This window comes from Trichechus manatus, unplaced genomic scaffold (genome assembly GCF_000243295.1).
Source record: "Trichechus manatus latirostris isolate Lorelei unplaced genomic scaffold, TriManLat1.0 scaffold00019, whole genome shotgun sequence".
Lineage (NCBI taxonomy): Eukaryota > Metazoa > Chordata > Mammalia > Sirenia > Trichechidae > Trichechus > Trichechus manatus.
This window is the reverse complement of record NW_004443955.1, coordinates 741,652-764,745: the sequence shown is the minus strand read 5'-3', so window position 1 is coordinate 764,745 and position 23,094 is coordinate 741,652. Positions and strand designations below refer to the sequence as shown.

Genomic DNA, 23,094 nt, shown 5'->3' with positions numbered 1-23,094 from the left:
GTTGTTAACCAATGTCATAAAACAATATGTGTACTGACTGTTTAATGAGAAACTATTTGTTCTGTAAACCTTCATCTAAAGTACAATAAAAATAAGTAAGTAAATATCCAAAAAAACAAAGTCCAGGCCCAGATTGCTTTCACCGGTGAATTCTATCAAATATTTAAAGAAGAATTAACACCAACTTTTTAAAAAATGCTTCCCAAAATAGAAGAGAATACTTCCTAACCCATTCCATGTGGTCGGCATTACCCCGACACCAAAAGTCAAAGACATCACAATATAAGAAAACTACAGACCAATATCCATTATGCATTGATGTAAAAATCTCCAACAAATTAGCAGCAAACCAAATCCAGAAGCATACTGAAAGTAGTATACATCATGTTTCAACATATAAAAATCAGTTAATGTAATATACCACATTAACAGAGTAACAGAAAAAAAAAAACAATCATCTCAATAGATGGAGAAAAAGCATCTGACAAAATCCAACACCCTTTCATGATTTAAAAAAAAAAAACACACTTGATAAAGTAGGAATACAGAGGAACTTCCTTTTGATAAAGGCTATATACAAAAAAAGAAAAAAAAACCCACAGCTGACATCATACTCGATAACAAAAGACTTTTAAAGTTTTCCCCCTAAGATCAGGAACAAGACAAGGATGCCTACTTTGACTGTTTCTACTCAATATGGTACTGGAAGTTCAGTACCAAAGCAACTTAGGTAAGAAAAAGAAATAAAAGGCATCTAAACTAGAAAGAAGAAATAAAACTATCTCTACTCCTCCAAAACAACATAATTTTATATACCTGATTTTTCACAAATAACGGGCCCAAGTAAATAACATGCCCACTCATGTAATGCACCTAGGAAAATTATGTGCAAGGGAGTTGGCAAACAATGTGTAACACGTGCATTACTTGTGTAAAAATACAGTAATGAAAATCCTAAAGAGTCCCACACCCACCCCCCAAAAAATAGCTGTTATGGCTAATAAACTAATTAAACACCTTGCAGGATACAAGATCAACACAAAAAAGTCAGTTGTATTTCTACAGACCAACAATAAACAATCCAAAAAAGGAAATTAAGAAAACAATTCCATTTACAATAGTATTAAAAAGAATAAAAAACTTAGGAATTAATTTAACCAAGGAGATGCAACATTTGCACGCTGAAAATTCCAAAACATTGCTGAAATAAAGAGCTAACTCACTGCTGTCAAGTCAATTCCCGACACTTAACAACCCCATAGCACACAGTAGAACTGCCCCATAGGGTCTCCAAGGTCATAATCTTTAGTGAAGCAGACTGCCACATCTTTCACCTACAGAGCAGATGGGGGGTTCAAACCGCTGACCTTTTGGTTAGCAGCCGAGGGTTTAACCACTATGTCACAAGGGCTCCTCATAGTAACAAACGCCTGTGTTAAAAAAAGACCACTATCCCAAACTGATAACCTAACTCTACAACTTAAGGAACTAGAAACAGATGAGCAAACTAAACCTAAGGCTACCAAAAGAAAGGAAACAATAAAAAGCGGAAGAGAAACAGAGAAGAAAACAACAGAATCAATTAAAATCAGTCCAGTGTCTTAACCACTTAACCACTGTGCCACCAGGGCTCCTTTAAAGAGCTCACTCAGGGGATTGGAAGATGTAATATTAAGATGGTGACACTACCCAAAGCAATGTACAGATGCAATGCAAAAAAACCTGGTCCTGTTGAGTCGATGCCGACTCATGATGACCCCGTGTATGACAAAGTAGAACTGCACCACAGAGTTTTCTTGGCTGTAATCTTTACAGAGGCAGAACACCAGGCCTTTCTTCCACAGTGCTGCTGGGTGGGTTCAAACCCCTAACCTTTAAGTTAGCAGTCGAGCACTAACTATTTGCACCACCCAGGGACCTACAGATTCAAAGCAATCCCTGCCAAAATTCCAACGGCATTTTTTGGAGAAGTGGAAAAGCTGACCTTAAAATTTACATGGAATTGCAAGGAACACCAAATAGCCAAAACAATCTTGAAAAAGAAAAACAAAGTTCAAGGACTCATACTTTCCAATTTCAAACTTACTACTAAACTACAGTAATCAGTGTTGTACTGGCATAAGGATAAACAGATCAATGGAATAGAATTGAGATTCTGGAAGTGAACCCATATGTCTATTGTTAATTAATTTTCAACAAGGGTGCCAAGATCTTTCAACAAGGAAAGAACAATCTCTTCAACAAACGGTGCTGGTACAAGTCGATATGCAGAAGCACAAGAATGGAGTTGGACCGTTAACTCACACCACACACGAAAATTGACTTCAAATGATTCAAGCTAAATGTAAGAGGTAAAGCTATAAAACTCTTAAAGAAAACACAGGGGTAAATCTTCATGGCCTTGGATTAGGCAACGGTTTCTTAGATGTGTCATCAGAACTACAAGCAACAAAAGAAAAAGACGTAAAATAAATTTTATCAAAATTAAAAATTTTTGTACAAAGGACAGTATCAAGAGAGTAAAAAAGACAACCTAGAAAATGGAAGAAAATATTTGCAAATCATTTCTGATAAAGGTCTAGTACCCAGATATATTTAAAAAAATACAAATGAACAACAAATAAACAACCCAAGAAAAAATGGCCAAAGGACTGAAATAAACATTTCTCCAAAGAAGATGTACAAATAGCCAACAAGCACATGAAAAGATGCTCCGCGTTTATTTGTCATTAGGGAAATGCAAATCAAAACCACAACGAGATACCACTTCACAACCTGTCAGAACTGCCGAGTTGATTCCACCTCATACTGACCCTCCGGAACAGAGCAGAACTGCCCCACAGGGTTTCTAAGGCTACAAACCTTGGCAGACGCAGACTGCCACACCTTTCTCCATGGAGCTGCTGGTGGATTCAAACCGCCAACCTTCTGGTTAGCAGCCAAGCGTTTTAACCACTGAGCCACCAGGACTCCTTTCACAGTCAGCAGGATGGCCATCATCAAACAAACAGAAAATAAGAAGTGTTGGAGAGGATGTGGAAAAACTGAAACCCTCATACGCTGCTGGTAGGAATGTAAATGGTGAAGCCTCCACAGAAAACAATTTGTCAGTTCCCCAGCAGGTTAAACACAGAATTACTACAAGACCCAGAAATTACCACATGACTCCTAGCTATATATCCAAAAGAAGTGAAAACAGGTGTTCAAACAAAAACGTGTTCACGAATGTTCATTAACAGCATTATTCACAATATCTAAAAGGTATAAACAACCTAAATGTCCATCAACTGATGAATTAATAAACAGAATGTGGTATAGGCATACAATGGAATATTATTCAGTCATAAGAAGGAATGAAGTTCTGATACATACTACAATACGGACCAACCTTAAAAACATTATGCTAAGTGAAAGAAGTCAGACATGAAAGACCACATATCATATAATCCCATTTATATGAAATATCCCGAACAGGCAAATCCTAGAGACAGAAAGATTAGGAATTGGGGAGAAGGCAGGGAGAAATGGGGAGTGACTGCTTAATGGGTAAAGGGTTTCCATTTGGGGTGAAGAAAAAGTTCTGGAAGCAGCCAGTGGTGATGGCTGCACAGTACTGTGAATGTATGCAATGCCACTGAAGCATACACTTCAAAATGGTTTAAGTGGTAAATTTTGTTATATGTATTTTATCACAATTTTTAAAAAATGTAAAAAAAGAGAAAGAGATCAAGACAAAAACTTGACATTTTCAAATCTGACATTTTCTTTAGAAAAGCCAGTGTCGACCTACCGATCAGTCGTAGTGCTGTCTGTGTGAGGGCAAGAGTGCCCGAGTTCAAAAGGAGGTTCAGGTTGTTGGCTCCATGCTGCACGGTCAGCATGCAAAGCATCACCAGGAGAAAGCGAGCTTGTGGGATGGTCCCCAGGCTTGGTCCTGATGGGTTCTCATTGGTAATGGTTTGCAGGGGAACAGGCTGGATACCTAATAAGCATTGGCACCCACATAAATTCCTTGTGTGTGGACACAAGACATACATGATGCAGAAAGCATTAGCAATGTTCTTTAATTCTATTTTTCAGAGGATGTTCATAGAGGAAGAGTATCAGGCAGCTCTGTAATGATTTGTGATGGTCCTGCCACCTTCATTCCACATACGGCTATCTCTGTCTACACAATTTACCACACTGCTCTAGCATCCTCTAAGTATCCCTGCTGCCTGATTCATTTCATGTCAAGTGTAAACAGATGCGTTTTACTTCTCTTCCACAAAACCAATCCTAGGATTTCTCTGTAGATGTTCAAACAACCCCAGAAATAAGTATTAACAGAGGATACGGACATTTTGGGGTAGATGGTATAAGCGATACACATGAAAATATGTTAAAATTTAAAAGCTTTATTATTAGAATACTTCAAAATTGTGTCTTCTGCCATGTTTTGTTTAGAACCTGAGAAAGATAAAAGCGGCCTAGATTATTATTCTAATATACAAAGTTACTAATGTCTTCATGAAAGCAAAAATTACCATTTGCAAGCTTCCATAACACATAATTAAGAGCTAGGCTATGAAAAAATGCTGATATGGACGTGGGCATTACTGCAATGTCAACTTGAATATGGCCTATTAATTACCAGATATTTTTTAAACTCACCAAGCTCTTTAAATTTGGCATTTGCATCCATCAAAACATTTCGAATATTCTGCACAGCCCAAGCATACAGCTTGCCAAAAGTAACTTCCAGCAGCATTCGGTTAAAAGGTGGAATCAGATCAACATCCTTTAAACAATCTGCAAGAGGTTCCCTTTCAAACAAAGATAAACAAGGTTACTTAGAACATTATCACACTTGGAACTTTAACGGAACAATGTTTTGTTTCCAGTTTCTCTTATGAAAAAAATGTTATAAAATTTTACCCTATATCAATCCCCTCAGGAATAAGTCTTTGCCATCCACAAAACACAGCATATTGCACAGATGGAAGTAAGAAATTTTTGGCTGCCAGTTTTAAAATTGTATCTATCCCTTCCAGACGAACCTCTGCTCTCTCCAACTGCAAAATATCAATGCATACTCTTAAGTGTTGGGTATATTATCTCATGCAGAGAAGCATGTTCTCAACAAAGTTTACCTGTTTTAACAAGCACTTCCTCATTTTTTCCACATCCACTGGCTCTTCTTTAAGGGCAAATTCAGCAATTGTACTGAGCAGTGCAGACTGCGGATAGAGACCCTGGACATTCTGCTTCAGCCACTTGTACTTGTGGACACCTGTTACCGTACTCAGCAGTGGTTGCCATTTATCCTAACAAAGGAAAACCATTTTCACCTCTGGGTCTAAAACAGTTACTCAAATAAAACACAGATGAGTAATGTCACTAGGTTTAAACTGGTAAAATATTTTAATTAACTAATACAGTAAAATTGTATTTCTATGCCACAAATATGCTTATAAGTGAATTTATAATCTGTGGTTAAGCACTCAGCTGCTAACCAAAAAGTTGGCTGTTTCAACTCACCAGCCACTCTGTGGGAGAAGATGGGGCAGTCTGTTTCTGTAAGGATTTACAGCTTTGGAAACCCTATGGGGCAGTTCCACTCTGTCCTACAGGGTCACTATGAGTTGGCACTGACTCAATGGCAATGGTTTTTTTGTTGTTGTTTTGTCTGATACTATGTACTTTGGAACAGGCTAACTTGAAATACACACTTATCATTCATATTAATAGTCTCAAGGACCAGTACAGTTTCTGGAACAAAGGATATACTCAACAAGTGACTGGTAAATGAATAATCATATAACGTTTCACTAAAAATAACAGGAAACACCTCTTCATCTACAGGTCAGACCACAGCATTGCATATTAAGTTCACTGAGTATCACTGGGGCACAGTTATCCACACTTTTAGTAACAATCCCACTCCATTTACTACCCTACAGACGCTAAAATACAAAGCTACAAGGCTTGTGGATTCCTTTGCTATATGCTGTGTTTTATTTAACCAGTATCAGAATTACAGAAAATACTTCACCTTGGGTGATTTAATTGTAATGGGTCTTTTGTCCACATTTATAGGACTGTGAGGCAAAATGCAAGCTTCTTCTAAATCACTCTCTTCATTTCCAATTTTCTCTTCATCATCAGTAGATTCTGGCTTTTTAGAAACTACGTTTAAAAAAGTCATTCGTTATAAAAATAATCTACTTAAATATAATTCTTAATTAAGAAATATTTAAATGTGTATGAAGGTGTAAAATATAACTACTCTGTTCAAAGAAACATGTAAACTCCATTGTCAACTGAAATGGTCAAACTACAAAGTGAAGCCTGCCATAAAGAGTTCCACACCATCTGACATCCAACATGGACATGGAGCTCCACCATGTCAGCTAGGGCTACAAAGGGGGAAGAGCTAAGCAGCCCAAACATTTTCTTAAAGGACTAGGTCGTGAGTGTTTTAGTCTTTGTAGGTTATTCGGTCTGTCGCAACTATGCAGCTCTGCTGCTGTAGCATGAAAAGTAGCTACAGACCACGTAAACAAGCAGGCATGGCTATGTTCCAATATGAGTCGGAATCGACTCAATGGCAACAGGTTTGCTTTGCTTTGGTGCTCAAATAGAACTTTATTTATGCATACTACATTTAAATTTCATATAATATTCATGCATCAAAAATACTATTCTTCTCTTTGTTTTTTTAACCATTTAAAAATGTAGAAAGCATTCTTAGCTCACAGACAATAACAGAGGCAGGTATCAGGCCAGATTCGGCCCACAAACCCTGGTCTGCCCACCCCAGTCTAGCCCCATGATTCTGCCACCAGAACCAACTAGACACCTTTTTTCAAGGTGATCCTCTTTAATTAGGGAAGTTTCTATTGAATTTGCAAAGTGATAGGTAGTATTTGTTCTATATTTTTGGTCTCTTTGAAGGCTTTTAGTCCAATTCTACTAAGCATATGATATAAATAATAAGCAACATAATAAGCAACACCTGTGCAGGAAAGAGTTAGCTCAGCAGACCTGGCCTGCTCATTGCTGCACATTCCAAAGACAGGCCTGCCTACAGGACTAGCCTTTGGCCAGCTCCTGGAAGATAATCTCTAAGCTCTTGGGCTATTCTGTCCGGTAAGAGTGTTTTTGTATGCCTAAAGCCTTAGACCATGCTGTACCAGTTTCAGCAGATAAATTTATCCTAACGTTATGATTCATGGTGAATGTTTGTGTTCTGGGTCGGGGAGGGCTAAAGTCTGAGTAGCTGAGGTTAATCACGGGGGCACCATCTGCCTATCTGACTGACATGCAATAAAACCGTAGACTTCAAGGCTTAGGTGAGCTTCTTTGGTTGGCAATACTTCCCATGTGCTGTCACAACACTGTTGCTGGAGGAACCGAGTGAGTCCCCATGTGACTCCACTGGTGCGGCGGGGTGGCGGGGGGGGGGGGGGGGGACACCTGAAAGCTTGTGCCTGGTTTCCTCTGAACTTCACCTTTTGCATCTTTTCCCCTTGTTGATTTTAATCTGCATCCTTTCACTGTAATAAACCATAACTGTGAGTATTTAACAGCTGAGTCTTGTGAGTCCTTCTAGTGAATCATCAAGCCTAAGGGTGGTACTTCGTACACCAAACACAACATGAGTATATTAATTATTTATACTTTATAACTTATTTAATTTTCAAAAAAGGTTTCAGACATGACACAATAAAAATGTAAAAGCCCAAGACAAGAAGCTTTAAAAGGTGGCAAAGAAGGCTGAGAAGCCATGCACATGAAATGACCAAGTGGTGAAGGGAAATCATTCTCCCTCAAAGCTGAAACAGGCCTGTCTCCTGAGCCCGCCATTCTGCTAGGAGTCTCCTGCAGCCTGGGCTGAAGGGATCTCAGAGGTGTTACTGTGTTGTGGTTTAAGGGTTTGCTCAGAAGCAATCAATTTAGGATGGCTTCTAAAACATGTTAGTCTTTCATGTCATTACTGTTCAAAGTGTCCATCAAAAACTCAACAATCAGTATTGTTTAATCAGCTGGTCTGTCAATGAATCAGTATATTTCATAAGAGTATAACCAGAAATTTCTGAAGACCAGTTTATAACCACAAGTGGTAAAATTCTAAAACATTTTATGCACTTTTATTCAAATGCTGGTTATTTAATGCAAAAAGTCTTTTCCATATTCCCAGACAGGTGTCAGATGTTTCCTTAAAAATATCAGTAACTCTTCAAGTTCCCTTTAATAACTCCCCATGTATCAGAATACTCAGTACTGCCAAAGAAAAAACATTAAAAGAATTGTAAGATGAATTGTAAGATAAACTTTTACAAACATCTTATTACCAGGACACTTGATAAAAATATTTTCTCCGTCAATTTAGTGATGTTTACAGTATTTACCTTTTTCAGTAGCAATTCACTAGTAATTAGATCATAACACATTCTACTTAAAAGTTTCATCATTATCTAGTATCTTGTAAACATCAGCACGATTTCCATATTTAATCATAAAACCACATAACGAATATTACGGCAGTATGGGGAAGTGCCATACATTACAAACAGCAGTGAATAGCTTCACTCTGAAAACACAGGCTCAACTATAAAGGGGAAAGTTCACACTTGGACAGTATTTTCCTTTTATATTCTCACCTCTCCTTTTTCTTCGTTCTCTAATTATCTTCTGCGCTATCCTCCTCCAACGGGGCAAAGAACTTAACAGCTTAAACTTAGACATTATAGAGAGGTCATTACAAACTGCAGGTCTCAGTTCATTAAAAAGGAATCTCAGGCGTTCGATGACAGGAGCACAGACCTCCTTGTATGAACGGCCCTGTTCCTGGTGTGTCTGCAGAGTTCAATACGAAAACACAATTAAATACCAAACATCTGCAAGGCAAAGAAGAAAGAGAATTAAAATCTATTTACCTTAATTAGGGAGCATTTTGCTTGGTAGACAACTCGACAAACATCCAGCACTGACTTAGGCAGTGCTCTGTGTTTTACTTGCTCAATCCCAAGTGCACCGACGTGAACCAAAGATAAGGCCACATGACCTGTATGTAAAAGACATTTTAAAGAAGAGGTAGGGGAGGGAGGAATGTGTATCACATGGGAGTGAGAGACCTACAGGACAGCTAAAATACACCGAAACCTAACTTCATACCTAAATCTTCATGTTTTAAGAGGCAACACAGCAGCAAGCGGCCCACCTCTTCCACGGGATGCTCAGGAGGAAATGTGATTGGCGTGGTCAAGTGGTACTGCTTACAGTACCTTTCTATTTGACACAGAAAGTCCTGCAACAGAAGCGGCAAGAGGTCATTTCAGAGCCATCCTTGCAGGTTCACACCAACCCTGAACATGCCAAAGCTTCTGATGTATTTGCAATCAGCAATGTTTCTAAAATGTTGCCTGCACACTGAGTCAAATCAGCTTCTCACCTCAAAACCTTCCCTCCAAGTGACATCCGAAACCAAGTCTGGAGTAAGTTAATAATGAAACATTGGGAAAGTATGCACATGTCAAGTGCTAAGGTGAACACAAGGACACTCTGGCAGACTCAGCAGGGGAGGTGTAGAAGGTCCAAGTCTCTCTGTGACGGATCCTCAGAGCAAGCTCACCTTGACAGTGTGGTCCTGCATGTTGTTGTCAGCGATGGCCTGCAAAAAGGCCTGGGAATGGTCACCCAGGGCCCATCTGTGGGCACAGAGTCTGGATTTACTGGCAGGAGTGCCACCAGGAGAGCTGCAGTGGTCCTCATCCTTCTCCTCGTTGTAGCTGTAGTGGATCTGGCTTGTCTGCAGGCCTCCAGAGAAGACAGATGACTGGAGCCACTCTGGACAAGGGTAAGCACACAGTACAGAGAGGCTGAGTGCATCAGCCACATGTAGATACAGAGGAAAAAGATGCCGAATGAATACTTAGGAGGTGAAACTTAGCATCACTTATGTGAAAGCTGTATCTAACGTATTTACACAGACTGCCTTATAACTCCTCCATCTACGTGAAGCCAGGTAACACCTTCTGCTTATTCAGAATACCTTATGTGTGGTTATCAGGACTCGACATAATCCAGTGAAATCTGTGAGAGCCGGAACTCGAAGGGACTGCCTTGTTTTTCCAGGCCTCACAAGTTTCCACCTGTAACAGGGTGCAGTCTTACTACCTTTTTATCACTCATTTTAGTGGAAAATATTTGAGTTTTCCTTCTCTGACAGGTTTCCACGTTACACAGGTTATGGCTTTTGCAGGTTTTACTGTATTTCCAGTCCAACATTTATTAGATATCCTGCAGGGGGCTGTTCTGTCTCACAGACACCATATGAGGGTGGGGACTCCGCATTTTAACAAGGAGGCCAGCACCAAAGCACCACTGAGACGATTCATCACTCAATGTCAACTGAAATAACCATGCACAACAAAGTACTACAGGGGCTGAGGGCGTGTGCAGCAGAAAGACCTGAACTCTTCTGAGGGTCAGGGAAAGACTCCCCGTGGGAACAACTGAGCCCAGACGGAGAATAAGACAGAGACACAGAGCATCCAGCAGGCGAATGACACAGGTGAGGGGGTTAAAAAGGAAAACATCCCAAGGGCAGGCTACGTAAAGTAAGAAGAATAAGAGTATATTTAATGCACAGAATGCAATTTTTAGTAAGGGATGGCTCATTAAAGACACAGCAATCCAATGACCACTGCAGGAGATGCTGTGTTGTACCATACAGGATAGGCCAGGTCAGACAAATATGCCATCCGTCGGGTCAAATGGGAATGCTGACTGTAACTGCCTGTGATAACCAGAGGGAAATTCACCAAAAGTAAGGAATCAGTGTCTCCATCACTAGATCTTCTTAATAACTGTGTTATCGAAATACTCTTCTAAAACCCAAGCAATCAAATCTGAGATGCCCTCAGTGTTATTCCCTTGAGAATTTCGACCTGCACTCTGCAAACTGCCGCATTAATTTTTATAAAACACAGATCTGATCATGACCCTCCCTGGCTCTATTTCCAACACCTGGGGACTTCCTGCTTATTGTTCAAAGACACAGCTCCCCTACTGGCTTCTGCAGGAAGACCTTTCTGATCCCTAGAGAGGACCAGGCCTCCACCCAATAGGTGCTCACAGCCCCTTTCACTGCTCTCCTCCCAAAACTGCTTCCTCCACTTGCTGACCTAAATGAAGCAGGTCTTCCCCACTGTGCCTCGCACCTTTAGGACGAGGACAGTTCCGCTGCCCCTGGAGGGATGTCAGGCAGCACAACACACACACTCAGTGTCTGGCCATCCTCACCTGCTGAACTCAACTGACAACCCCAGACCCACCATAAACAAGCAGCTCGAAGCCCCTGCTTTTCTCAGTGATGCCCCACACACTTCGTGTCTCTGCCCAGATGCTCCCACACCAAGTTTGCTGGGACTGCAATTTCATCTCGAGTCTCAGTCAATTACTGTCATCTAGGAAGTCTTTCTTCCCCCAAAGCAACTTACAAATGTCTCTTCATGAGCCTTTATCACACTGTACCCTTATCTGCTTAAACTATTTGGATCATCCCCACAGGGAGCACCCTCAAGGCAGAAGCAGGCCTCACTCATGTTTGCACCCTGAATGCCCAGCCTGGGGACCTGCACACAGGAATCACTCACTAGGTGCTTGTTAGATGGATGGAGGACAGACAGATGGAGAAGTGTGCAAAACATGAAGAAAAATTTAAACTCATCTTATGGGACATAGAGAAATTTGTATTACTTCTGCTGGTTACAAAGGCTGCCATCCCTACAGCATCGGTCCCAAAGTCTGGTAGAAATACAATCCTCAAACAGAGTGTTTCTCACAATCAGAACAGACAACACACACTGCATGCGATGTCTGGAGATGTGGTGAGACGAGGGGCCCTTCTAGTAACCCCAGCGAGAGAAAGCACAGCCATCGGACACGTGCCTACATGCCAGGAAGCTTCCTCTGTCATCACAGACCACGACAGTGAAGAAAGTCACACTGATTGGTTTAGCCTGACTGTTCTTACTTTTCATCATCAACAACTGTGTGGATCTTCTTTCTCTCCCACTCTTAATGGCACTTACGTTTCTACTGAAATAACCTGCTAATCAGTTCACAGAAAATAAAATTTTTCTTACTGGCGCATTCAACCTCAACAGGAGACAGCGGTGTGCTCATTGCTAAATAGGAAGCATGTAATCCGAGAAGAAGGCCCAAATTTCTCTCTGTGTCTACAAGAGGTGAAGAAAGGCTTCCCAGGTCTGGTATGGTAACGACTTCTTGGTCAGGCTGGGAAAAATAAATTTCATCATCAGTCTGAGAAAATGGGGTTAATTAAAAAACAGAAAACCAAGAAGAGTACTAGCTTACACCCTTAAACAAGACTTAACTGATATGATGAAGAGAACTGAGTCTCTGGGGGCCCCATTCCTACATCCTGTAATAATGAGCTTATGCTGCCATGCTAGAACAACAGACACCATATAAACTACACACACCCTACAAAGCAAAAAGCAGATACACAGCTCTGCTGGTGGAAAAACCAAACTACAGATAAAGGCCTTAGTTAGAAAATTCCTTAGGGAGCCAGACAGAAGTTCCCAGAGTGACTGTGCACAGTGCTTCAGAAAATATACTGAATTATTACATGCATAATGAACCCAATGAGAAACAAAAATATCACATAACAAAGATTGCTGGTTCCTAACTTATTGAACCGTGACCATACATATAGTGGAAATAAATACATTCTAACAAAAAGAAAACCTGTTAAAAAAGAAAGCAAGAGTTCATATAACAATAACCTTAAATTCTTCCAGTCACATCAGACAATTTACAAGCAAAGTAATTTTCCCCATCATAAAATGCCATAAGTTGCACCCTTGCGGCATTCAATGAATTTTATTCCATAGACATACCTAGAAAGCTGATCCCAACATATAAATTCTAATGACCATGAATATGTGGGAAGGACATATTTCTGTTCTGAAGAATTATGCTTCTATACAGTTCTTCGCAAAAAATATACACATTTTTTATACAAGGCAGTAAGCCATTCCATATTTCTACATAAGCTTACAATAAAATTGTAAAGGCCAGAGGTTAACCTCTTTTTCTGGTGTAAGAGAACCTGTACTTCTTACAAATCAACAATTTTAAAATAATTTTTCAAGAACAGCACATCATAAATCTTAACACAAGTAACTGTAAATTCATTTATGGAAAACTTCTAAAGTGTCTCTATGTTTATACTTAATGCCCCTCAAAGGCCCACTTAATAATACCCACCCTGTAGGGCAGTCATCCTACCACACACAGAAGCCCTCCCTGCCACTCCCCAGGGAACCCCTGCACGCAGCCTCACCTCCAAGTACTGGCCCACACAGAACGCATGCATCGATTCCTGCGTGTCTTCAAACTGCAGAGCAGCTTCCAGAGCAACCACTGGGTCTTCCCCTGCAAACTGAGCTGAAACATAAACAAAAAACGTAATTACAAAGCAATATGACTTCAACACAATTTGCCTAAACATCTGTAGCAGAAATGGCTGGTTAAAAGCGAGGGACACCTAAGTATAATATCTTTCACCCCCTCCCAGGGCTACCTGGGCCAACTCAGAGCAACTTGTTTCCACAAAAATGCGTATCAGTGAGAAATTCCTCAAATGTGCTTGAATTAGTTGACAAGACAGACACCAAAGTCACAGATACATTAAAATGTGTGGAGGCTGGTACAACACTAACCAGATCACTCACAGGCCAAATGCTCTGTTTAAATGAAACGTGCTAAAACTTTTAATGCTGGAGTGAAAACCAAGGCCTTACCAAGAATGCTGTTTCCTGTCAAAGACTGAGTCTGAAAGTCTTTGATGTCATACACTTTTCCATCAATCACCGTCCAGAAGCCTCCATCTTTATTGTGGTTCTCCAAATCAGCTTTGCGGATAAATGTCACCTCCTCATTATTCCTACAGTTTTGACCTGTAAAAAAAGACTCTGTATATACAGAAACCAAAATCAATCAATCAGTAGATAGATAAGTAAAATGAAAGAACAAATTGTGTGAAAGAACTACAAGAAAAACAAGCAAGTCCACAGTCACAGTGGGAGATGAACACACCTCTCTCTGTAACTAACAAAAATTCAGCAAGGATATAGAATGATAAAGAACAAAACCACTTAAGCAGCGTAAATGGCAAATCTGATCATATGTCAGAAACAAACGATAGTGGCAGGAGTCAGGGCTATGATTCTTTCCCAAGAGGAAGGGGAGGGCAGTGACTGGAGGGGCACAGAGGGCATCTGACAGCTGGCAACACTTTGTTTCTTGACCAGGGTACAGTGGTCACATGGATGTGATCACTGTGTTAATTTGCTGAGCATACCTTGTGCATTTTCTTGTATTTGCATGATACTACTATATTATTTTGCGGCTAGGATAGAAAATGTGCTTGTTCACAACAGAAAGAAGCTAAAGTATTTGGGCAGATAGTGTCAGGTTATGACATGTTCAAATGCCTCCATATGTGTGCATGTACAAAAAGAAAGCAAACATGGCAAATTATTAAACAAGCACAGAACCTAGATGAAAGATACATGAATGTACATTGCACTATCTTGCGACTTCTCTGTAGGTTTGAATTTTTTTTAAATAAAAGCTGGGCTCCCACGACACCCTACACCCTAACCCTGCCCAAGAAAACAAATGTTCACAAAGATAACTCCAGATCAAGATGTTTTACCTGGCAAATTCTACCAATCTTATAAATATCCTCCCAAGGAAAGAAAATTCTCCAGCTCACTCTAGGAGGATATCACAATAATTGGTACCAAAACCCGACTGCTGATTCTGTTTTTCTATTATCTGATTCATCAGCTAGTTTCTCCCGACTCTAATATTCTCAGCTGAATAGACTGTCAACAGAAATTAACAGGGGTTGCTGGAAGCTGCCTGCTTCCTGATTTATAGCCGCTTCTTTTTTAGTAGAGGTCTGGTTGTTGTTGTTGATGTTGTTAGGTGCCACCAAGTCGGTTCCGACTCATAGCGACCCTATATACAACAGAATGAAACACTGCCCGATCCTGCGTCATCCTCACAATTGGTGTTATGCTTGATCCCATTGTTACAGTCACTGTGTCAATCCATCTGGTTGAGGATCTTCCTCTTTTTCACTGACCCTCTACTTTACAAGCATAATGCCCTTCTCCAGGGACTCATCCCGCCTGATAACAAGTCCGAAGAATGTGAGACATAGTCTCACCATCCTTGCTTCTAAGGAGCATTCTGGCTGTACTTCTTCCAAGACAGATTTGTTTGTTCTTTTGGCAGTCCATGGTATATTTAATATTCTTCGCCAACACCATAATTCAAAGGCATCAATTCTTCTTCAGTCTCCTTATACATTGTCCAGCTTTCCCACGTGTATAAGGCGACTGAAAACACCATGGCTTGGGTCAGGCACACCTTAGTCTTCAAGGTTACATCTTTCTTTGCTTTTTAAAACTTTAAAGAGGTCTTTTGCAGATCTGCCCAATGCAATGTGTTGTTTGATTTCTTGACTGCTGCTTCCACGGGTGTTGATTGTGGATCCAAGTAAAATGAAACCCTTCAAAACGTCAATCTTTCCCGTTTATCACGATGTTGCTTATTGGTCCAGCTGTGAGGATTTTTGTTTTCTTTATGTTGAGGTAGAATCCATACTGAAGGTTGTGGTCTTTGATCTTCATCAGTAAGTGCTTCAAGTCCTCTTTACTTTCAGCAAGCAAGGTTGTGTCATCTGCATGAAGGAGGCTGTTAATGAGCCTTCCTCCGGTACTGACGCAGGCATGCTGGTTATCAGTAACTTGTAGGGCATTACAAGAAAACAAAACTATAGGCATATCTCACTTACAAACATTTATCACAACAACAAACCAACATCAGCAATACCGTCATCCCTCGGTATCCACAGGGGATTGCTTCCAGGAACCTCCCCTCCCGTGGACACCAAAATCCACAGATGCTTAAGTCCCTTATATAAAACGGCTAAGTATTTGGATATAACCTGTGCATGCCCTCTCATATACTTCAAATCATCTCTAGATTACTTACAATACCTGATACAATGTAAATGCTCTGTAAATAGTTGTTAAACTGTACTGTTTAGGGAATAATGACAAGACAGGAAGCGAACAACAACGCTCAAACCATGAGTGCTGTAGAGAGACTGAGGATCTGTGACATGGTGGGAAGCCACTGTGGAATTAGCATAGTGCTCAGCCTGCGGCAAATTCTAGTTTTGCTTTTTGGAATGTTCTTCCCCCCCTCCGCTCCCCTCCCAAATATTTCTGATCTGCAGTTGGTTGAATCCGCAGATGTGGAACCCACAGATACGGTGGGCTGACTACATATATTATCATGACCAATATGTATCAATGTGACCAAGATAGCTTTATTCCAGAAATGAAAAGTTGGTTTAACACTTAAAATATCAATAATTCTCCCATAAATAGAAAAACTGTATAATCATCAAGAGATGCAGAAAAAGTATCTGATAAAAATTAAACATCCATCCACAATTAAAGGAGCCCTGGTGGCGCAGTGGTTGCTCAGCTGCTAACCAAAAGGTTGGCAGTTCGAATCCACCAGCTGCTCCTTGGAAACCCTATGGGGCAGTTCTACTGTGTCATCTAGGGTCGCTATGAGTCAGAACCTACTTGACAGCAATGAATTTGGTTTGGCTTTGGTTCACAATTAAAACCTCATAGCAAAGAAGAAACAGAAAGTTCCTCAATATACTAGAAATATCTCCAAAAAGAACCCTACAATAAACATCACACTTAATGTGTGAAATTTGGGACTGGGATTTCCTCTGATACTAGGAACAAGACAAGGATGCAGAATGTCACTATTTGTATTCAAAAATTAACTAGAGGTTCTAGCAGCACGATAAATCAAGGCGGAGGGGAGCTATACGATCAGAAATAGACACAGGCTCCCAGAATAATCTGACTGATGAAAAGATGGCCATCCAAAAGAGTAACCAAAGGCAGTCTTTCAATCAAAGGTTCTGGCACAATGTCATTATGACAAAAATCTCCATGTAGAAACACCGAATGAAGTGTGACGTCTACCTCAGAGTATACACAAAAATTAATTCCAGACATGACAGAGATTTTGGAATTATCAGATTGGGAATTTAAAATAATTATGAATAATATGCTAAGGACTCTAATGGAGAAGGGGACAACATGCAAGACGAGATGGGTAATGTAAGCAGTGAGATGGAAACTCTTAAGAATCAAAAGGAAATGCTAGAAATAAAAAACACTGTAAGAGAAATAAAGAAGCCTCTGATGGGTTCACCAGTGATCGGACAAAGCCCAGGAAGTAATCACTGAGCCTGAAGATATGTCAGTAGAAACTTCCCAAACTGAAAAAGAAAAATGAATGAAAAAAAATGAAACAGAATATCCAAGAACTGTGGGAGAATTACAAAAGGTGTAACATGTGCATAATGGAAATACCAGAAAGAGAGAAGGGAACAGAATAAATACTTGAAGTAATAATGGTTGAGAATTTTCCAAAATTAATGACAGATACCAAACCACAGATCCAGGATAAATATTAAAAAATCTACACCTACATACATCATATTCAAACAGTTGAAAATCAAAGACAAAGAAAAAATCTTGAAAGAAACCAGAAGAAAACAAAACACCCTACCTATACAAGAACAAGGGTAAGAATTACATCAGACTTCTTATCAGAAGGCAGGCAAACAAGAAGTCCAAACCCACTGCCGTTAAGTCGATTCCAACTCACAGTGACCCTATAGGACAGAGTAGAGCTGCCCAACCGGGTTTCCAAGGAGCACCTGGTGGGTCTGGACTGCTGACTTTTTGGCTAGCAGCCACAGCTCTTAACCACTATGTCACCAGGGTTTCCAACAAGAAGACAGTGGGATGAAATATTTAAAGTGCTGGGGGAAAAAAAAAAAAAACCCACCAACCTGGAATTCTATATCTAGCAAAAATATCCTTCAAAAGTGAAGGAGAAATAAAGTCTCTCTCAGGGGAAAGAAAACTTGAGGGAATATACCGTGACTAGACCTGCCTTGCAAAAATGTTTAAAAAAAAGTTCTTCAGAGAGAAGGAAAATAATATAGGTGAGATACTCAGATCTACATAAAGAAAGGAAGGGCATTCAAGAAGAAATAAATGGAATTAGAATAAATTATTTTTCTTATTCTTAATTGATCTAATGAATAATAATTTGTTCAAAATAATAAAAGCAACAATGTATCCAATGATTATAGTTATGAATAAATGATATGAAAGAAGAGAGGAATTGGGATTACTGTTATAAGGCACCTACACTACCCATGAAGCGGTACAGTGTTACTTGAAAGTGGACTTAGATTAATTTTAAATGCATACTACAAACTCTAGGCAACTACCAAAAATTCTTTAAAACAAATATAACTGATTTGCTAAGAGAGGAAAGAAAACAGGATCATATAAAATGCTCAGTTAAAACTAGAGAAAGCAGCAAAAAACAGAAGACAAAAAAGAAAGAACAAAGGCAACAAACAGAAAACAAATACGAATATGGTAGATATTAAACTAACTTTAACAATAATCACTTTAAATGTGAAAATGGTCTAAATACCCCAATTTAAAGACACAGACTGTCAGAGTGGATTAAAAAAAAACAAGATGCAACTACCTGTTGTCTGTAAGTAACCCACTTTAAATATAAAAAGACAGATGAAAAGTAAAGGGGTAGAGTCCACCCAGAGGTGGCACTCTGCTGCTAGATGAAAGGTTGGTGGCTTGAATCAACCAGAGGCACTTCAGAAAAAAGGCCTGGTGATGTACTTCCCAAAAAAATCTGTCATCGGGGTAGGAAAAAAAAGTCAAGGGATGGAGAATGATATACCATGTTAACATGTTAACACTAATCAAAGAAAGCCAGAGTAGCTATATTAATTTCAGACAAAGCAGAGTTCAAAGCAAGGAAAATTATCAGGGATAAAAGGGGGCAATACATAATGATAAAGGGGTCAATTCTCCAAGAAGACATAACAATCCTGAATGTGTATATGCCTAACAATAAAGCACCAAAATATCTAAGGCAAAAACTGATAGAACTGCAAGGAGAAATAGACAAATCCACTATTATTGTTGGAGACTTCGACATTGCTCAATTAGTAACTGACAGATTCAGCAGGCAGAAAATCAGAAAGGATATAGTTGAACTGAACAGCACTATCAATCAACTGGATCTAACTGACATTTACAGAATACTTCATCCATCAATAGCAGAATATACATTCTTCTCAAACTCTCATGAAAACACTGACCAAGACAGACCACATTCTGAGCCATAAAACATAATATTAACAAATTTAAAATAACAGAAATCAAACAAAGTATGCTCTTATGCCACGATGGAATTAAACTAGAAATCAGTAACATAAAGACAGCTGGAGATTAAACAACAAACTTCTAAATAGCACATAGGTCAAAGAAGTCTCAAAAGAATTTAAAAATATTTTGAACTAAATGAAAATAAAAATAAGCTTATCAAAAAAAGCGTGGGATGCAAAGATAATTCTTACAGGGAAAGCTATAGCATTGAGTGCACCCTGTTTGTTAACCTGGGGGATGTTACATGGCTTTTTCTGTGATAAATCATAGAGCTGCCTTGTGCACTTTTAAGTATGTGTTATATTTCACAATTTAAAAAAGGCTTTAAAATGAGTATGTTTGAACTGCTGAGCAAATTAAATACCCTCGAACATATTTAGTATAGATACAAAAATAACCAATGCCCATTTAAGTTCATTTTTAAATAAATGTAGATGAATGGTGCTAAAAGTATCAGCAGTATTAAAAAATAATTTACTATGTTTGGCACAGTACTTGATAGATAGCTAGACAGACTGAAAGATATCCTAAAGGCTATTGTCCTCAGGACAACTGCTACTTCTTGTTTTAAATTTCTGTGTTATAAAGATGGCTCTCTGAAATGGGAGAAGAAAAATCCCACCTAGACTGAGCTTTCATATAAAATGAAAAGTATATCATGTCCCTCAATCATAACTTCTATTAATTCTGAGAGTGCAGGAAACCAGAATCATACAGATTATGCATACTCAGGCTTAGAGCCAAAACCACCAAAGCTCAGAACCTTGAGAAGATGCATTTCATTTCATAAGGTGTGCACTACAGACAGTACCTGTTGAGACATGCTCAGGTGACTACAGGAATCTCATAACTCATGATCATCAAATAACACCAATACCTCTGGGACACCATCCCATATCAATTTCTGCCTCCTAGGCTGGGTCACATCTAAGTACCTCAACAGCACCTTCCACGAAATGGTTTTCCAGAACTTTCTAGAATAATTCCTTTTAGGATTTAGCAACCATTGCTTACATAAAAATCTCCCTTAAATATAACCCAAATCTCTTCTGATTTGTATTATCTTTATTTTCCATTTACATTACCATCAATGGAAATGGCAAATAATTGGTCTTCCTTTGTATTCTTTCAAATAGAAAGGCAGTAACAGGTTAAACTAGGACAAAACTTTTCTCAGTGAAAGTACTACAAATTAAAATGCTATACCCATTATGCCAGGCCAGGCTAAATCTTCATGATCATCCCTTTCTTTTCCTGGTGCCAGGTGGTTGAACCGATCCAGGTGTTCCAACAGGCCACCCAACAGAGGAATAGCTCCAGCCTCTTGCATGAGACCAGCATTTTTACTGAGCAAAAGCATTACAGACACTACTAGTTCTGGAAGGAGAACACCTAAATTAAAAAAGAAAAACGAAAAAAAGCATTGAAATTTAAATTATAAAATCACCTATAAACTAGCCATATCTTTAAATTCTGATAAATTGGGAAATAAGGAAAGCTTTGTCCTTGAGCATAGTTTTACAGGGTTATTTTATCTTTCATTTTGAAACAGAACCTTTTGAGTTACAATAATACTTTTCAAAAATACTGTTTCAACACAGAACTATTATCTAAAGAGTCTTTTATTTTAAAAAAAAGTTTATCAATACATATGCCATCAGAGAAAGGCACTCAATCATATGCTCAAACATCATGAAATTAAATAAATACTAAGTAATATTAGAATTAAGTTTCCGAAAGGGGCAACTAATTTTTATGTCACTAAAATAAAATTAGACAACTACCATCAAACTCATTATTGAAGTGCTAATACTGGTGGTATAAACCTAAATCACTAATTATATTTATGGTGATATGATTGCCACACCAGGTGGCTTAATAACAGAATTGTTAGTAACTAAAAAACAGAAAAGGCAATAGGGCAGTAGGACTAGAAAATTTAAAAAGCAAACACATGTTGTTTTATCAGGAAATGGTACATTTCAGCTTTCATCAATCTCCTAAAATAAATACTGGTGCACAGGATGGAAATAGGAACAGTACCGGTGAAGTCTCCTTCCATGATGCAGGCCACTTCTGCAAAGTGCCGCCAGCTAGTAGAAGCAATGCTAGCTGCCACAGGCAGTATATCTCCAATATGTGTGCACAGTAGAGCTGTGTACTTTTTCAGCAAAGAACCAACACCCATTAGCTCAGGACCTTGAAAAATGATTTAGGAGATTTCATTTTTACTTTACTTTGTAAACAAACTGAACATCTCCACTATGCCCCTCTCATCTGTATACCTTGTTATCTGTAACAGTTTCTCAGCAGCAGCATAGTAACTTTGTCCTTGGTTCATCTTACACCATGTAACTTCAGGGACAGTGAATTTGACTATGCCATATTTTATACACCGTACTACATACTACCTAGAAACTTCAGGTGTATAATAAATACTAAAGTCATAATTTAATAGATTTTAAAAACTTTATACCTAATACACAAATGTTTGTTTTCAAAGTCCAAGTCTTAAAGCTTGTAAACTACTCCCAAGGAACAAAGTCAGCCATTTTTCAGTCTTATCTTCTTACATGGTTCTTAATAACTTCTCAATCCTTTTGACTTTGTCTCTTTCTGATGGTCATCTCTTTCAGACTACAAATGCACCTATTTTAACCTGAACACTCAGCATTTACAAGTGTCTAACTTTTTTCAGGATGTAACCATGTTATTTTATGAGAATAAACTAGCCATAAAAATACTGACACGAACAGCAGGCCTCTCTGCTCTTGGCAGAGAAAGATACATGCATGGAGCACACAAATGACCTGCAATGCCTGTGGGAAGCAGCGGTGACTGTGTAGCATGCACAGTGCTGCCCATACACATTATCCAATTTCAATCCTCACAAGGCACCCCCGAAGCCATGTTCCCAGTTTTGTAAATGAGAAAGCTATGGCCCCCAGGAGACTAACTTAGTCCAGTGTCAAACAGCTAACAAACCACAGAGCTATAACCGAAGCCCAGTCTTCCTCCAATGATGATTCCTCCCACTGCACCCAACTGACTTCCCGACGTGACACACTAACTAGTACATTACTGTTTCGCTCCTATATTACGTCAGTCTCCAACACTCCTAACTCACATGTAGAACAGATCTGATAAATCTTCTAAAAGACTAAACTGAACATAAAGGATGCTATTTCTGATGTCTAAAGAGTTGAAATCTTAAGACAATAAAATAGAAAATATTACTGAGTCTAATATAGAAATAATCAACAACAACAAAAAAACTGGATGCAAAATGAACTCCTGTAAGTCCCCCAAAATCGGTGCATTTAATAGTGTAAGAACTACACATCTGAGTATACAGAATGGGCACACCAAAATGCCTAAATAAAAAAGCACTAAAATACAAGACATTTTAAGCAACTTACTAGAAATATCTGAGATCTGATCAGTACTCTCTCCTGGATAAAGTTTACTGATAAGTAAACGCTGAAAGCGCAGTAACAAGTCCAAGGAAGCAGATCTGTCACTACTGTGCTGCTGTTCAAAGTCCAGACACAAGGAGATCCGGCGAGCAGCATCTTTCAATCTGGCCACAGTCTGAGAAGCAATGTTTCTGTGCAGGGGAGAAAGGGTTGCAAATTAAACAAGTCATCTCTGTTAAAAAAAAAAAAAAAAAAGAACGAAAGTAAGAAAA

General features: G+C 39.1%; 1 protein-coding gene across 5 annotated transcripts in view; it reads right to left on the bottom strand.

Annotated features, from left to right (window-relative positions):
- HERC2 (HECT and RLD domain containing E3 ubiquitin protein ligase 2) overlaps positions 1–23,094 on the bottom strand; it is a 341,529-nt gene that overhangs the window by 156,894 nt on the left and 161,541 nt on the right. For 4 of the 5 annotated variants that reach the window (XM_004372619.2, XM_023727841.1, XM_023727839.1 and 1 more), the window contains 15 exons: positions 22,826–23,013; positions 21,450–21,605; positions 20,613–20,798; positions 13,821–13,991; positions 13,361–13,464; positions 12,135–12,285; positions 9,617–9,831; positions 9,160–9,292; positions 8,922–9,049; positions 8,646–8,841; positions 6,035–6,168; positions 5,133–5,306; positions 4,918–5,054; positions 4,654–4,805; positions 3,791–3,982 (listed from right to left, as the gene is read on the bottom strand). In XM_004372619.2, coding sequence (XP_004372676.1) covers positions 3,791–3,982; positions 4,654–4,805; positions 4,918–5,054; positions 5,133–5,306; positions 6,035–6,168; positions 8,646–8,841; positions 8,922–9,049; positions 9,160–9,292; positions 9,617–9,831; positions 12,135–12,285; positions 13,361–13,464; positions 13,821–13,991; positions 20,613–20,798; positions 21,450–21,605; positions 22,826–23,013 — 2,417 coding nt within the window. The remainder of the gene's footprint in view (positions 1–3,790; positions 3,983–4,653; positions 4,806–4,917; positions 5,055–5,132; positions 5,307–6,034; positions 6,169–8,645; positions 8,842–8,921; positions 9,050–9,159; positions 9,293–9,616; positions 9,832–12,134; positions 12,286–13,360; positions 13,465–13,820; positions 13,992–20,612; positions 20,799–21,449; positions 21,606–22,825; positions 23,014–23,094) is intronic. The other variant, XM_023727840.1, reaches the window with a different exon arrangement.